This window comes from Lissotriton helveticus, chromosome 7, assembly GCF_964261635.1.
Source record: "Lissotriton helveticus chromosome 7, aLisHel1.1, whole genome shotgun sequence".
NCBI classification, from domain to species: domain Eukaryota; kingdom Metazoa; phylum Chordata; class Amphibia; order Caudata; family Salamandridae; genus Lissotriton; species Lissotriton helveticus.
This window is the reverse complement of record NC_136068.1, coordinates 2990838-3006778: the sequence shown is the minus strand read 5'-3', so window position 1 is coordinate 3006778 and position 15941 is coordinate 2990838. Positions and strand designations below refer to the sequence as shown.

At 52.4% G+C, this 15941-nt stretch overlaps 1 protein-coding gene across 1 annotated transcript in view; it reads left to right on the top strand.

Annotated features, from left to right (window-relative positions):
• Positions 1-15941, top strand: part of LOC144767535 (trypsin-3-like) — an 87281-nt gene that overhangs the window by 33475 nt on the left and 37865 nt on the right. The window contains exon 4 of the mRNA XM_078650956.1: positions 10928-11064. Coding sequence (XP_078507082.1) covers positions 10928-11064 — 137 coding nt within the window. The remainder of the gene's footprint in view (positions 1-10927; positions 11065-15941) is intronic.

Genomic DNA, 15941 nt, shown 5'->3' with positions numbered 1-15941 from the left:
CCACCCAGCCACAGTACACTAAAGCCTGCCTGAAAGGGGGTTACACCTCTCTGTGACAGGATGCCTATTGTCATGCCTCCCTCTGCGCAGGCTTGGCTCAGCAGCAAGAGGGCAAACTCATGTCTGTGGCTGGCAGCATCCATTTTGTGCTGCCCAGGTCGAGAAAGCTGGTACCGGGTGTGCCGGTGACCCACAGATGTCCCTTTAGAAGGGTGAAATCATACCTCCGAATGCAGTTACTGGTGTGGAGGTATGATTCCAAGGTGTTTGACTCCAAACACAACATGTTTCTGAGCAGCCGTTTTAAAGTTAGCATTTACCGCGAGTTTATAATGCGTTTAAACATATATGTCTGGATGGATCACAGAGAACCCCGTAGAATGGTCTCCCAAGGCTGCAGAGGAGCTCTGCTCATGCATGGGCACCCTCTCATGTAAAACCCACCACCCTGCCTTCAGGATTGTTAAGGCCTCCCATAGGGGTGACTGATAGGTATTTAAGTGTAGTGATTTAAATAGAGATTGTGAACCTATATCTTAAGTAAGCGGTGCAAGCACCAGCTTACACAGTCTGCTGTAGCAGGCTGTTCGTGTCAATTTGGATGACCTCTCAGGGGTGGCATAATACATGCTTCAGCCCATGGCAGGCCTCTGGGGTACCTATGCCCTGGGTACATCGGTACCTTATACTAGGGACCGATAAGGGGGCCCCAGAATCCAATCTGGAGTGTACCTAATGTACATGCATATCAATTTACAGGAGAAGACAGCTAGACTGGGGTCTTGGAGAGTAGGATCCCAGTCAGATTAGGCCAAAAACAGTGAAACATCAGCAAAAAAGTGGGGGTAACTATAAGAAGCAGATACTACTTTTCTACACTTGTGCGATGGGGTTAAGTTGCTGAAGTGATTGGGTTATAGTGTTGGTGAGATGGGTTTAGGGTGGTTGTGTGATGAGGTTAGGGTGCTGGCGAAATGGGTTGAGGGTGATGGTGGGAAAGGATTAGGTCAGCGTGTGGATGTGATGGGTTAATGGTGCTAGCGGGATGGGGTTAGGGTGCTGGTTGGATGTGCTTCAAGTCCTCTTGTAATGATGCTAGAGTGCCTCTGTGATGGGGTTAGGCTACAAGTTGGATGGGATTGATTGCTCGTGGAATGGAACTGTGCTTCTGGTTGGGGTGGTGTTGTACTGCTGTTGGGATGGTTCAGGCAGCTAATGGGTTGAGACTGTGGTGCTGGTAGGATGGGTTACACTGCTGGTAGGATGGGTTACGCTGCTGGTAGGATGGGTTATGCTAGTGGTAGGATGGGTTATGCTAGTGGTAGGATGGGTTACGCTGCTGGTAGGATGGGTTACGCTGCCGGTTGGATGGGTTACGCTGCCGGTAGGATGGGTTACACTGCTGGTAGGATAGGTTACCCTGCTGGTAGGATGGGTTACGATGCTGGTAGGATGGGTTACGCTGCTGGTAGGATAGGTTACCCTGCCGGTAGGATGGGTTATGCTGCCGGTAGGATGGGTTACGCTGCCGGTAGGATGGGTTACGCTGCTCGTAGGATGGGTTACGCTGCTGGTAGGATGGGTTAAGCTGCTGGTAGGATGGGTTACGCTGCTCGTAGGATGGGTTACGCTGCTGGTAGGATGGGTTACGCTGCTGGTAGGATTGGTTACCCTGCCGGTAGGATGGGTTATGCTGCCGGTAGGATGGGTTACGCTGCCGGTAGGATGGGTTACGCTGCTCGTAGGATGGGTTACACTGCTGGTAGGATGGGTTACGCTGCTAGTAGGATGGGTTAAGCTGCAGGTAGGATGGGTTAGCTGCTGGTAGGATGGGTTGCGCTGCTGGTAGGATGGGTTACGATGCTGGTAGGATGGGTTACCCTGCCGGTAGGATGGGTTATGCTGCCGGTAGGATTGGTTATGCTGCTGGTAGGATGGGTTACGCTGCTGGTAGGATGGGTTACGCTGCTTGTAGGATGGGTTACGCTGCTGGTAGGATGGGTTACGCTGCTGGTAGGATGGGTTACGCTGCTGGTAGGATGGGTTACGCTGCTCGTAGGATGGGTTACGCTGCTGGTAGGATGGGTTACGCTGCTGGTAGGATGGGTTACCCTGCCGGTAGGATGGGTTATGCTGCCGGTAGGATGGGTTACGCTGCCGGTAGGATGGGTTACGGTGCTCGTAGGATGGGTTACGCTGCTGGTAGGATGGGTTACGCTGCTGGTAGGATGGGTTACGCTGCTCGTAGGATGGGTTACGCTGCTGGTAGGATGGGTTACGCTGCTGGTAGGATTGGTTACCCTGCCGGTAGGATGGGTTACGCTGCCGGTAGGATGGGTTACGCTGCTGGTAGGATGGGTTATGCTGCTGGTAGGATGGGTTACACTGCTGGTAGGATGGGTTACGCTGCTAGTAGGATGGGTTAAGCTGCAGGTAGGATGGGTTAGCTGCTGGTAGGATGGGTTGCGCTGCTGGTAGGATGGGTTACGATGCTGGTAGGATGGGTTACCCTGCCGGTAGGATGGGCTATGCTGCCGGTAGGATTGGTTATGCTGCTTGTAGGATGGGTTACGCTGCTGGTAGGATGGGTTACACTGCTTGTAAAATGGGTTACGCTGCTGGTAGGATGGGTTACGCTGCTGGTAGGATGGATTACGCTGCTTGTAGGATGGGTTACGCTGCTGGTAGGATGGGTTACGCTGCTGGTAGGATGGGTTACGATGCTGGTAGGATGGGTTATGCTGTCGGTAGCATGGGTTTTGCTGCTGGTAGGATGGGTTACGCTGCCGGTAGGATGGGTTATGCTGCAGGTAGGATGGGCTACGCTGCTGGTAGGATGGGTTACGCTGCTCGGAGGATGGGTTACGCTGCTCGGAGGATGGGTTACGCTGCTGGTAGGATGGGTTATGCTGCTGGTAGGATTGGTTACCCTGCCGGTAGGATGGGTTACGCTGCCGGTAGAATGGGTTATGCTGCTGGTAGGATGGGTTACGCTGCTGGTAGGATGGGTTATGCTGCTGGTAGGATGGGTTACGATGCTGATAGGATGGGTTACACTGCTGGTAGGATGGGTTACGCTGCCGGTAGGATGGGTTATGCTGCTGGTAGGATGGGTTATGCTGCTGGTGGGATGGGTAATGCTGCTGGAAGGACGGGTTACGCTGCTGGTAGGATGGGTTATGCTGCTGGTAGGATGGGTTACGCTGATGGTAGGATGGGTTATGCTGCTGGTAGGATGGGTTATGCTGCGGGTAGGATAGGTTACGCTGCTGGTAGGAAGGGTTATGCTGCTGGTAGGATGGGTTATGCTGCCGGTAGGATGGGTTATGCTGCCGGTAGGATAGGTTACGCTGCTGGTAGGATGGGTTACGCTGCTCGTAGGATGGGTTACGCTGCTGGTAGGATGGGTTACGATGCTGGTAGGATGGGTTACCCTGCCTGTAGGATGGGTTACGCTGCCGGTAGGATGGGTTACACTGCTCGTAGGATGGGTTACAATGCTGGTAGGATGTAAACCCTGAGTGAGCTCGCTTCTCTCTTGCAGCTGCTTGTAAACTCTGAGTGAGCTCGCTTCCGTCTTGGATGGGTTAGGCTGCTAGTAGGATGGGCTGAGACTGTGCTGCTGGTAGGATGGATTACGCTGCTGGTAGGATAGGTTACGCTGCTGGTAGGATGGGCTGCTGGTAGGATGGGCTGAGACTGTGCTGCTGGTAGGATGGATTACGCTGCTGGTAGGATGGGTTACGCTGCTGAGACTGTGCTGCTGGTAGGATGGATTACGCTGCTGGTAGGATGGGTTACGCTGCTGGTAGGATAGGTTACGCTGCTGGTAGGATGTGTTATGCTGCTGGTAGGATGGGTTATGCTGCCGGTAGGATGGGTTATGCTGCCGGTAGGATAGGTTACGCTGCTGGTAGGATGGGTTACGCTGCTAGTAGGATGGGTTAAGCTGCAGGTAGGATGGGTTAGCTGCTGGTAGGATGGGTTGCGCTGCTGGTAGGATGGGTTACGATGCTGGTAGGATGGGTTACCCTGCCGGTAGGATGGGTTATGCTGCCGGTAGGATTGGTTATGCTGCTGGTAGGATGGGTTACGCTGCTGGTAGGATGGGTTACGCTGCTTGTAGGATGGGTTACGCTGCTGGTAGGATGGGTTACGCTGCTGGTAGGATGGGTTACGATGCTGGTAGGATGGGTTATGCTGTCGGTAGCATGGGTTATGCTGCTGGTAGGATGGGCTACGCTGCTGGTAGGATGGGTTACGCTGCTCGGAGGATGGGTTACGCTGCTGGTAGGATGGGTTATGCTGCTGGTAGGATTGGTTACCCTGCCGGTAGGATGGGTTACGCTGCCGGTAGAATGGGTAATGCTGCTGGTAGGATGGGTTACGCTGCTGGTAGGATGGGTTATGCTGCTGGTAGGATGGGTTACGATGCTGATAGGATGGGTTACATTGCTGGTAGGATGGGTTACGCTGCCGGTAGGATGGGTTATGCTGCTGGTAGGATGGGTTATGCTGCTGGTGGGATGGGTAATGCTGCTGGAAGGACGGGTTACGCTGCTGGTAGGATGGGTTATGCTGCTGGTAGGATGGGTTACGCTGATGGTAGGATGGGTTATGCTGCTGGTAGGATGGGTTACACTGCTTGTAAAATGGGTTACGCTGCTGGTAGGATGGGTTACGCTGCTGGTAGGATGGGTTACGCTGCTGGTAGGATGGGTTACGCTGCTGGTAGGATGGGTTACGCTGCTGGTAGGATAGGTTACGCTGCTGGTAGGATGGGTTATGCTGCTGGTAGGATGGGTTATGCTGCCGGTAGGATGGGTTATGCTGCCGGTAGGATAGGTTACGCTGCTGGTAGGATGGGTTACGCTGCTAGTAGGATGGGTTAAGCTGCAGGTAGGATGGGTTAGCTGCTGGTAGGATGGGTTGCGCTGCTGGTAGGATGGGTTACGATGCTGGTAGGATGGGTTACCCTGCCGGTAGGATGGGTTATGCTGCCGGTAGGATTGGTTATGCTGCTGGTAGGATGGGTTACACTGCTTGTAAAATGGGTTACGCTGCTGGTAGGATGGGTTACGCTGCTGGTAGGATGGGTTACGCTGCTTGTAGGATGGGTTACGCTGCTGGTAGGATGAGTTACGCTGCTGGTAGGATGGGTTACGATGCTGGTAGGATGGGTTATGCTGTCGGTAGCATGGGTTATGCTGCTGGTAGGATGGGTTATGCTGCTGGTAGGATTGGTTACCCTGCCGGTAGGATGGGTTACGCTGCCGGTAGAATGGGTTATGCTGCTGGTAGGATGGGTTACGCTGCTGGTAGGATGGGTTATGCTGCTGGTAGGATGGGTTACGATGCTGATAGGATGGGTTACACTGCTGGTAGGATGGGTTACGCTGCCGGTAGGATGGGTTATGCTGCTGGTAGGATGGGTTATGCTGCTGGTGGGATGGGTAATGCTGCTGGAAGGACGGGTTACGCTGCTGGTAGGATGGGTTATGCTGCTGGTAGGATGGGGTACGCTGATGGTAGGATGGGTTATGCTGCTGGTAGGATGGGGTATGCTGCGGGTAGGATGGGTTACGCTGCTGGTAGGAAGGGTTATGCTGCTGGTAGGATGGGTTACGCTGCTGGTAGGAAGGGTTATGCTGCTGGTAGGATGGGTTATGCTGCCGGTAGGATGGGTTATGCTGCCGGTAGGATAGGTTACGCTGCTGGTAGGATGGGTTACGCTGCTCGTAGGATGGGTTACGCTGCTGGTAGGATGGGTTACGATGCTGGTAGGATGGGTTACCCTGCCTGTAGGATGGGTTACGCTGCCGGTAGGATGGGTTACACTGCTCGTAGGATGGGTTACAATGCTGGTAGGATGTAAACCCTGAGTGAGCTCGCTTCTCTCTTGCAGCTGCTTGTAAACTCTGAGTGAGCTCGCTTCCGTCTTGGATGGGTTAGGCTGCTGGTAGGATGGGCTGAGACTGTGCTGCTGGTAGGATGGATTACGCTGCTGGTAGGATGGGTTACGCTGCTGAGACTGTGCTGCTGGTAGGATGGATTACGCTGCTGGTAGGATGGGTTATGCTGCTGGTAGGATGGGTTATGCTGCCGGTAGGATAGGTTACGCTGCTGGTAGGATGGGTTACGCTGCTGAGACTGTGCTGCTGGTAGGATGGGTTACGCTGCTGGTAGGATGGATTACGCTGCTGGTAGGATGGGTTACGCTGTTGGTAGGATAGGTTACGCTGCTGGTAGGATGGGTTATGCTGCTGGTAGGATGGGTTATGCTGCCGGTAGGATGGGTTACGCTGCTGGTAGGATGGGTTACGCTGCTGGTAGGATGGGTTACGATGCTGGTAGGATGGGTTATGCTGCTGGTAGGATGGGTTATGCTGCCGGTAGGATGGGTTACGCTGCTGGTAGGATGGGTTACGATGCTGGTAGGATGGGTTATGCTGTCGTTAGCATGGGTTATGCTGCTGGTAGAATGGGCTACGCTGCCGGTAGGATAGGTTACGCTGCTGGTAGGATGGGTTACGCTGCTCGTAGGATGGGTTACGCTGCTGGTAGGATGGGTTACGCTGCTGGTAGGATGGGTTTTGCTGCTGGTAGGATGGGTTATGCTGCTGGTGGGATGGGTAATGCTGCTGGAAGGACGGGTTACGCTGCTGGTAGGATGGGTTATGCTGCTGGTAGGATGGGTTACGCTGATGGTAGGATGGGTTATGCTGCTGGTAGGATGGGTTATGCTGCGGGTAGGATGGGTTACGCTGCTGGTAGGAAGGGTTATGCTGCTGGTAGGATGGGTTACGCTGCTGGTAGGAAGGGTTATGCTGCTGGTAGGATGGGTTATGCTGCCGGTAGGATGGGTTATGCTGCCGGTAGGATAGGTTACGCTGCTGGTAGGATGGGTTACGCTGCTCGTAGGATGGGTTACGCTGCTGGTAGGATGGGTTACGATGCTGGTAGGATGGGTTACCCTGCCTGTAGGATGGGTTACGCTGCCGGTAGGATGGGTTACACTGCTCGTAGGATGGGTTACAATGCTGGTAGGATGTAAACCCTGAGTGAGCTCGCTTCTCTCTTGCAGCTGCTTGTAAACTCTGAGTGAGCTCGCTTCCGTCTTGGATGGGTTAGGCTGCTGGTAGGATGGGCTGAGACTGTGCTGCTGGTAGGATGGATTACGCTGCTGGTAGGATGGGTTACGCTGCTGAGACTGTGCTGCTGGTAGGATGGATTACGCTGCTGGTAGGATGGGTTATGCTGCTGGTAGGATGGGTTATGCTGCCGGTAGGATAGGTTACGCTGCTGGTAGGATGGGTTACGCTGCTGAGACTGTGCTGCTGGTAGGATGGGTTACGCTGCTGGTAGGATGGATTACGCTGCTGGTAGGATGGGTTACGCTGTTGGTAGGATAGGTTACGCTGCTGGTAGGATGGGTTATGCTGCTGGTAGGATGGGTTATGCTGCCGGTAGGATGGGTTACGCTGCTGGTAGGATGGGTTACGCTGCTGGTAGGATGGGTTACGATGCTGGTAGGATGGGTTATGCTGCTGGTAGGATGGGTTATGCTGCCGGTAGGATGGGTTACGCTGCTGGTAGGATGGGTTACGATGCTGGTAGGATGGGTTATGCTGTCGTTAGCATGGGTTATGCTGCTGGTAGGATGGGTTGCGCTGCTGGTAGGATGGGTTACGATGCTGGTAGGATGGGTTACCCTGCCGGTAGGATGGGTTATGCTGCCGGTAGGATTGGTTATGCTGCTGGTAGGATGGGTTACACTGCTTGTAAAATGGGTTACGCTGCTGGTAGGATGGGTTACGCTGCTGGTAGGATGGGTTACGCTGCTTGTAGGATGGGTTACGCTGCTGGTAGGATGAGTTACGCTGCTGGTAGGATGGGTTACGATGCTGGTAGGATGGGTTATGCTGTCGGTAGCATGGGTTATGCTGCTGGTAGGATGGGTTATGCTGCTGGTAGGATTGGTTACCCTGCCGGTAGGATGGGTTACGCTGCCGGTAGAATGGGTTATGCTGCTGGTAGGATGGGTTACGCTGCTGGTAGGATGGGTTATGCTGCTGGTAGGATGGGTTACGATGCTGATAGGATGGGTTACACTGCTGGTAGGATGGGTTACGCTGCCGGTAGGATGGGTTATGCTGCTGGTAGGATGGGTTATGCTGCTGGTGGGATGGGTAATGCTGCTGGAAGGACGGGTTACGCTGCTGGTAGGATGGGTTATGCTGCTGGTAGGATGGGTTACGCTGATGGTAGGATGGGTTATGCTGCTGGTAGGATGGGTTATGCTGCGGGTAGGATGGGTTACGCTGCTGGTAGGAAGGGTTATGCTGCTGGTAGGATGGGTTACGCTGCTGGTAGGAAGGGTTATGCTGCTGGTAGGATGGGTTATGCTGCCGGTAGGATGGGTTATGCTGCCGGTAGGATAGGTTACGCTGCTGGTAGGATGGGTTACGCTGCTCGTAGGATGGGTTACGCTGCTGGTAGGATGGGTTACGATGCTGGTAGGATGGGTTACCCTGCCTGTAGGATGGGTTACGCTGCCGGTAGGATGGGTTACACTGCTCGTAGGATGGGTTACAATGCTGGTAGGATGTAAACCCTGAGTGAGCTCGCTTCTCTCTTGCAGCTGCTTGTAAACTCTGAGTGAGCTCGCTTCCGTCTTGGATGGGTTAGGCTGCTGGTAGGATGGGCTGAGACTGTGCTGCTGGTAGGATGGATTACGCTGCTGGTAGGATGGGTTACGCTGCTGAGACTGTGCTGCTGGTAGGATGGATTACGCTGCTGGTAGGATGGGTTATGCTGCTGGTAGGATGGGTTATGCTGCCGGTAGGATAGGTTACGCTGCTGGTAGGATGGGTTACGCTGCTGAGACTGTGCTGCTGGTAGGATGGGTTACGCTGCTGGTAGGATGGATTACGCTGCTGGTAGGATGGGTTACGCTGTTGGTAGGATAGGTTACGCTGCTGGTAGGATGGGTTATGCTGCTGGTAGGATGGGTTATGCTGCCGGTAGGATGGGTTACGCTGCTGGTAGGATGGGTTACGCTGCTGGTAGGATGGGTTACGATGCTGGTAGGATGGGTTATGCTGCTGGTAGGATGGGTTATGCTGCCGGTAGGATGGGTTACGCTGCTGGTAGGATGGGTTACGATGCTGGTAGGATGGGTTATGCTGTCGTTAGCATGGGTTATGCTGCTGGTAGAATGGGCTACGCTGCCGGTAGGATAGGTTACGCTGCTGGTAGGATGGGTTACGCTGCTCGTAGGATGGGTTACGCTGCTGGTAGGATGGGTTACGCTGCTGGTAGGATGGGTTATGCTGCTGGTAGGATGGGTTATGCTGCTGGTGGGATGGGTAATGCTGCTGGAAGGACGGGTTACGCTGCTGGTAGGATGGGTTATGCTGCTGGTAGGATGGGTTACGCTGATGGTAGGATGGGTTATGCTGCTGGTAGGATGGGTTATGCTGCGGGTAGGATGGGTTACGCTGCTGGTAGGAAGGGTTATGCTGCTGGTAGGATGGGTTACGCTGCTGGTAGGAAGGGTTATGCTGCTGGTAGGATGGGTTATGCTGCCGGTAGGATGGGTTATGCTGCCGGTAGGATAGGTTACGCTGCTGGTAGGATGGGTTACGCTGCTCGTAGGATGGGTTACGCTGCTGGTAGGATGGGTTACGATGCTGGTAGGATGGGTTACCCTGCCTGTAGGATGGGTTACGCTGCCGGTAGGATGGGTTACACTGCTCGTAGGATGGGTTACAATGCTGGTAGGATGTAAACCCTGAGTGAGCTCGCTTCTCTCTTGCAGCTGCTTGTAAACTCTGAGTGAGCTCGCTTCCGTCTTGGATGGGTTAGGCTGCTGGTAGGATGGGCTGAGACTGTGCTGCTGGTAGGATGGATTACGCTGCTGGTAGGATGGGTTACGCTGCTGAGACTGTGCTGCTGGTAGGATGGATTACGCTGCTGGTAGGATGGGTTATGCTGCTGGTAGGATGGGTTATGCTGCCGGTAGGATAGGTTACGCTGCTGGTAGGATGGGTTACGCTGCTGAGACTGTGCTGCTGGTAGGATGGGTTACGCTGCTGGTAGGATGGATTACGCTGCTGGTAGGATGGGTTACGCTGTTGGTAGGATAGGTTACGCTGCTGGTAGGATGGGTTATGCTGCTGGTAGGATGGGTTATGCTGCCGGTAGGATGGGTTACGCTGCTGGTAGGATGGGTTACGCTGCTGGTAGGATGGGTTACGATGCTGGTAGGATGGGTTATGCTGCTGGTAGGATGGGTTATGCTGCCGGTAGGATGGGTTACGCTGCTGGTAGGATGGGTTACGATGCTGGTAGGATGGGTTATGCTGTCGTTAGCATGGGTTATGCTGCTGGTAGAATGGGCTACGCTGCCGGTAGGATAGGTTACGCTGCTGGTAGGATGGGTTACGCTGCTCGTAGGATGGGTTACGCTGCTGGTAGGATGGGTTACGATGCTGGTAGGATGGGTTACACTGCTCGTAGGATGGGTTACGCTGCTGGTAGGATGGGTTACGCTGCTCGTAGGATGGGTTACGCTGCTGGTAGGATGGGTTACGATGCTGGTAGGATGGGTTACGCTGCTGGTAGGATGGGTTACGCTGCTGGTAGGATGGGTTACGCTGCCGGTAGGATGGGTTACACTGCTCGTAGGATGGGTTACACTGCTCGTAGGATGGGTTACAATGCTGGTAGGATGTAAACCCTGAGTGAGCTCGCTTCTCTCTTGCAGCTGCTTGTAAACTCTGAGTGAGCTCGCTTCCGTCTTGCAGTTGCTCATAAATTCTGAGTGAGCTCGCTTCTGTCTTGCAGTTGCTTGTAAACCCTGAGTGAGCTTGTTTCCCTCTTGCAGTTGACGGTAAGCGCTCAGCAGCCTTTCTTCTCTTTGCAGTTGGCTACCCTGTCCTGCTGCAGTGTCTGGCTGTCCCAGTTCTGTCCAGAACCGCCTGCAGCAACGCCTACCCTGGCAGGATCACCAAGAACATGTTCTGCGCTGGGTACATGGAAGGCGGGAAAGACTCCTGCAAGGTAATGCCGCTCTCTCCTTTCTGGAGCATCTCAGGCCTAGTATTCCATATTTGGGAGCTCACGGTCTATTCCTGGCTAACCTACTGGTTCAAAGTCTGTGATCCTGGGCAAGTATTGAGTACTTTTGTCTTCTGTCTATGACTTAAATTTGTATGAATGTAAGAATATTATGTGTTAATCCTTGGGAAACAATGGAGGGTGTGCCCCATTGGACACTATTTGAGGGCACTGCAGTGGCCAAAAGAGCCTAAGCCTCACTCAAATGTGCTCTTTCCAACAAGCATCGCCAAAACCCATGGAACAATAGTCTCTCGCTTTTTTTATTTTTTATTTATTTACTTTATAAAGCGCCTGAATCACCTCGCGAACGGGTATCTATGCGCTGTGGGGAACATAGCAGTCGGTACAGAGCAGACGACAGGGTCTCAGAAGAGCTCTGCTTTAAGACGTTTTCTAAAAAGAAGATATTCTGGGCATTTTTGAAGATGGACTGGGAGTTGGTTCCAATAATGGGGTGATATATAACAGAAGCCTTTGCCACCTGTAAGGCTTTTCTATAACGGGGAGTCGCAGGCAGGTATCTTTTTCCTGATCGTAGGGATCTATTTGGCTGGTTTGAGACCGGGCCCTCTCCATTCGAAGCTTCGTGCGCTCTGCAGCATGTCTTGAATTGGCCTCTCTTGTGAATCAGTAGCCAATGACGTTGTCATAAAAGGGGAGGGAGGCTGTTCTGGCTGGTAGGTTCCCGACATGGCGGGCAGCGGTATCCTGCACCACCTGGAGTCTATTTAGAAAAAAAAAATGTATAGAGTTTTATATAGCGCAACCTTAACCCCAGGGTATCAGAGCACTTTACATGAGCACCAGTTGCGTTACATGAGGGACACACATACATTTTTGTTAGGCACGGGGAGATTAGGGGCCAGATATAGGTGAGGGACATTTACCGACTCATAAATACCGAATTTTACCGATTCGGTATTTATGAATCGGTAAATATGAAGGAGGGAGATGTAGCTAATTTTTTTATTAGAAATTGATTCCTATGGGCTGTGAAGCCCATAGGAATCAATGGGAAATACCGAATCGGTATTTACAGAATCGGTAAATACCGAATCCTGCAAGGGTGCAGGGGGTGTCACTTTGACACCCTCTAGCACCCGCAGTAAAGGCATGTGTGACATGTGGCACACAGACATGCCCTAAGGGCATGTCTGTGTGTCACATGGCACAGATGTGCATGCACACCTGAATTCGGTATTTTAACACCCAATAGGATTGGGTGGTAAAATACCGACTCTTAAGGGCCTGTGACACTCTCAGGAGTGTCACCTACATTTGGATTTACCAAATCGGTAAAATTACCGATTCTGTAAAATAATTGCCCCTACATCTGAAAACACAAATACCGGTCGGTAACGGCCGAATTCGGCCGTTACCGACCGGTATTTGCTCTCCTACATCTGGCCCTAGGTGATTTGCTCAGAATCTCAGGATGTTCAGCGTCTTTGCCGAGACTCGAACCCGGATCCCCAGATTCGAGGTCGACGGCCTTGCCGTTAGGCCACCTCCTCTGCCCAAATGAGGAATCTCTTGCCGCAATCAGAAGGGCATTACAGTCATCCAGGCCGCTCATCCCTGGAGCCCGACCGAGCGTTTTCGCACACAGACAGTAAGGAAAGGAAAAACTCTCCGCAGAAGGGTCAACGAGTGAAAGCAGGAACCAGCGGTGGCCACCACCTGATCTTTCATAATAAGTTTCTGGTCTAGACGAACGCCCAAGCTCTTAACTACTGTCATAGGGGCGGGTGATGCCCAACTCAGGGGGCCACTATCCTGGAGATCGAAGCAAAAGGGCGTCCCCGAAGAGCATGGTCTGCTTTCCCAGCATTTAGCTGGAGAAAATTCTTCGTCATCCAGGAAGCGATTGCTGTCATACCGTCTGAGAAACGAGACCGGGTGTTCGGGGTATAGCTGTCAAATGAAAGTAGGAGGTGAGCCTCATCGGCATGTGAGAGCAGGATGAATTATGAGTATTCAGCCTCATGGCCTTCATCACCTCCGGCATCTTCATTGGCTCCCTGTCCTCAAGAGGATGCAGTTTCAGGCTCTCACCTCTGCTTCCAGAGCCTTCCTTCACACAGCTCCCCTTTCTCTCAGGTCTGGATCGAAGCCCTATTCTTCCGGCTTGAATGAGCTGAAACTGCTCCAAGCCCCTCCCGTTTACGAAGCCCAAAGAGGTTGGGGTTCTTTTTCACATCGCGCCGCCAGACCCTGGAATGGGCCGCCTCTGGGCTTGCGGGGCAGCTCTTCTGAACCCTGCTTCAGACAAAGTCTTAGGCCCCTCCATTTTAGGTCTCGCCTGGCGTTGCAGCGCAAAGCGCTACTTGCTCGGCGAGAGATATTGTGGATAAGGGGTTTTCAGAAGGGGACTCGAAGCCCCGCCCCTCATTTTCATTGGCTTGCTTCACCGTTTATGCTGAACGGTGGCTTGCCGTTGGAAATGGGGATTTTTGTTACCGCCCTTTCTCCTTTTCGTCCGGCCCATCTGACTGGCTCATCTGCTTTGCAGCTGTTGCAAAGCAATTTCTTATGTTTATTAAGGGGCCATCTGTTTATAATCAGAAGCATCACTGCAAAGACAAACAAGCGGCTGCAAGCACTTATTCTACTCGCTGCTGTATTTGATTGACTAGTGTAGTAGTTTGTAGGAAATATATTGCGTTCTGGCACCACCTAGCGGCTATCTTGTTTACAGTCACATACGTTTTGTTTCCTAATGTGTGACCCTTCCTGGTCAACTGCTGTAAGTAAATTAGTGTTTGAAAGGGTTTTGGCCGAGGGTCACAGTGCCGTGAACACGGGCATAGTATGAGATAATTACATTTTGTATAGCGTAGCTCCTCTAACTCCAAACGCATCTACTTTATGTGCAACTACTATATATATATGCATAAATGGAATACAAACGCCCGTTTAAAGTTTTATACGCTATCAGAGTTTTCAAAATACTTCTCAACGTGGAAGATATCACACACCTGCGATGGGCGTTAGGTACATTAGTACAGCAATTTTTTTTTCTATTTTTGTTTTGAGGGATCTTTTTGTCCCGATGTTGTATATGTTTCACTGTTTGAACAGTTTCATGCTTTAGTTGTGCCTGGGGTTTTTGTGTTTGAGAAGTGAGCGGCGAGAGAAATGGGTTGAAACCCGAGTGTTGTGCTGGGAGATGTGGCTAGTGGGGACTGGTGTGATCGTCGAGGCTGCTTTGGTTCCACTAGAGGGACACATCACAACAACCTAACACAACTGCTATAGTGTGTGCTAAAGTCTGGACTGCATTGCAGATCTTCGATCAGACTGGTGCCTTCTGTGGACACATCGGGCGGGGGAGGGTTGGCGGTCCACAGAAGCGTGCAAATCATTTACACCGCCTCTGGTAAATAACATGAACTCGTGCATATTGCCATCAAAAGTTCCCACTTCGTGAGGGCGCTGCTTTCGGCGCTATTGTATTTTCAGTCCGCATTCAAGCATGCTGGGACTTTTAGCCCCACACCGAAAAGGTAACATAAAATCTAGACAATTAACTTTACAGATGCTTTCCTGGTTTCCAAATTCCGCATATAACTCGCTGCTTCAGTTTATGATTTTTCTTTGCATTCTGGGTCTCGTAGTCCCGGGATGCCGAGGTCTAACCCACGTAGAGGCCAAACTCGGCCTTCAGACTGTCGGCCTGAGAGGGGCTGCCAGAATACTGTAGATCTAAGCCTAGAAGGTCTGTGGTGCAAAATCTCAGCGCATATTGGGCTAATGGTGTGGGGTTTTATCTTTACTTCACAACCCGTATGCGCACCTTGGCCACACCCCAATAGCAGGACAGTATTCTCGATTCATTGCTTGAAAAATAAAACACTGTCCATCAAAGGAGTAACGTTAAAGAATTAGCATGTCGGCCAAAAGCGCTTTGACGCCTCGCCAGGGGTAGTACGTGCTTTATAAATGCAATTTCAATATAATACAAGGTGGTAGCAGTTCTCGGCGTCGCAGTATGAAAGAGCAGCGACTCACTTTTCCAAGACACCTGTTTTCCACTGAACAATGCTGGTACTCAGAGGAACAGGTTATCTGCACCTGCCCAATTGCCTCAAGTGCTCTCTGGGACCCCTTCACAAAGGCAGAAGCTGTGTGTGAGTATGGGTGTGTGTATGGCGGGGGTATAGGTATAGAGTTGATGGATAAAGCATATCTTACATTTTGCCCCCAGGAGCAATCATGTTACGTTGCCTCCAGCGACTTGCGCATGTGTAGTGGCCGGTACTGACTGCCCGGGATTACACATTGTGGGGTGTTAATGGTCGCCTGTTTCCACGTCTCGAGCACGTGTGACCGAACCCCTCTCATGTTTGCCAGCAGCACCGTGGGGCGTTTTGACTGGATTGTGTCCTTTTTAGGTCTCGTCTACGCAGCGCGCATGCGCTACATAGGAGACCTTTAGCCGTCGCTCTGCTCTTTTTGGAAGCACATACTCGTGCTTGTGGCGGCATCCACCTTGCGGGAGCAAGCAGGGGCATGCCACAAGCATGAGTATGTGCTTCCAAAGAGAGCAGACTGCTCTCCCCAGTGCGTGCACGTGCACCACTTGCGGGCTCACCTCCTGCTCCCCCTCTCTCTCACAACTAACTTTCACGGCCGTGGGGCCCGCTTGTGTTTCAGTGCTTGTTTCAATTACGGCAGAATATTGGTGATTTGAAATAGACAAATGGCTCCGATCAGACTGATGTCACGGAAACAAATAACAGACTTCAACACCATTGTGGCGTACGCCCAATAACCATGACAACCATCCTTTAAGGGACTGCTTCGCCGGACCTGTG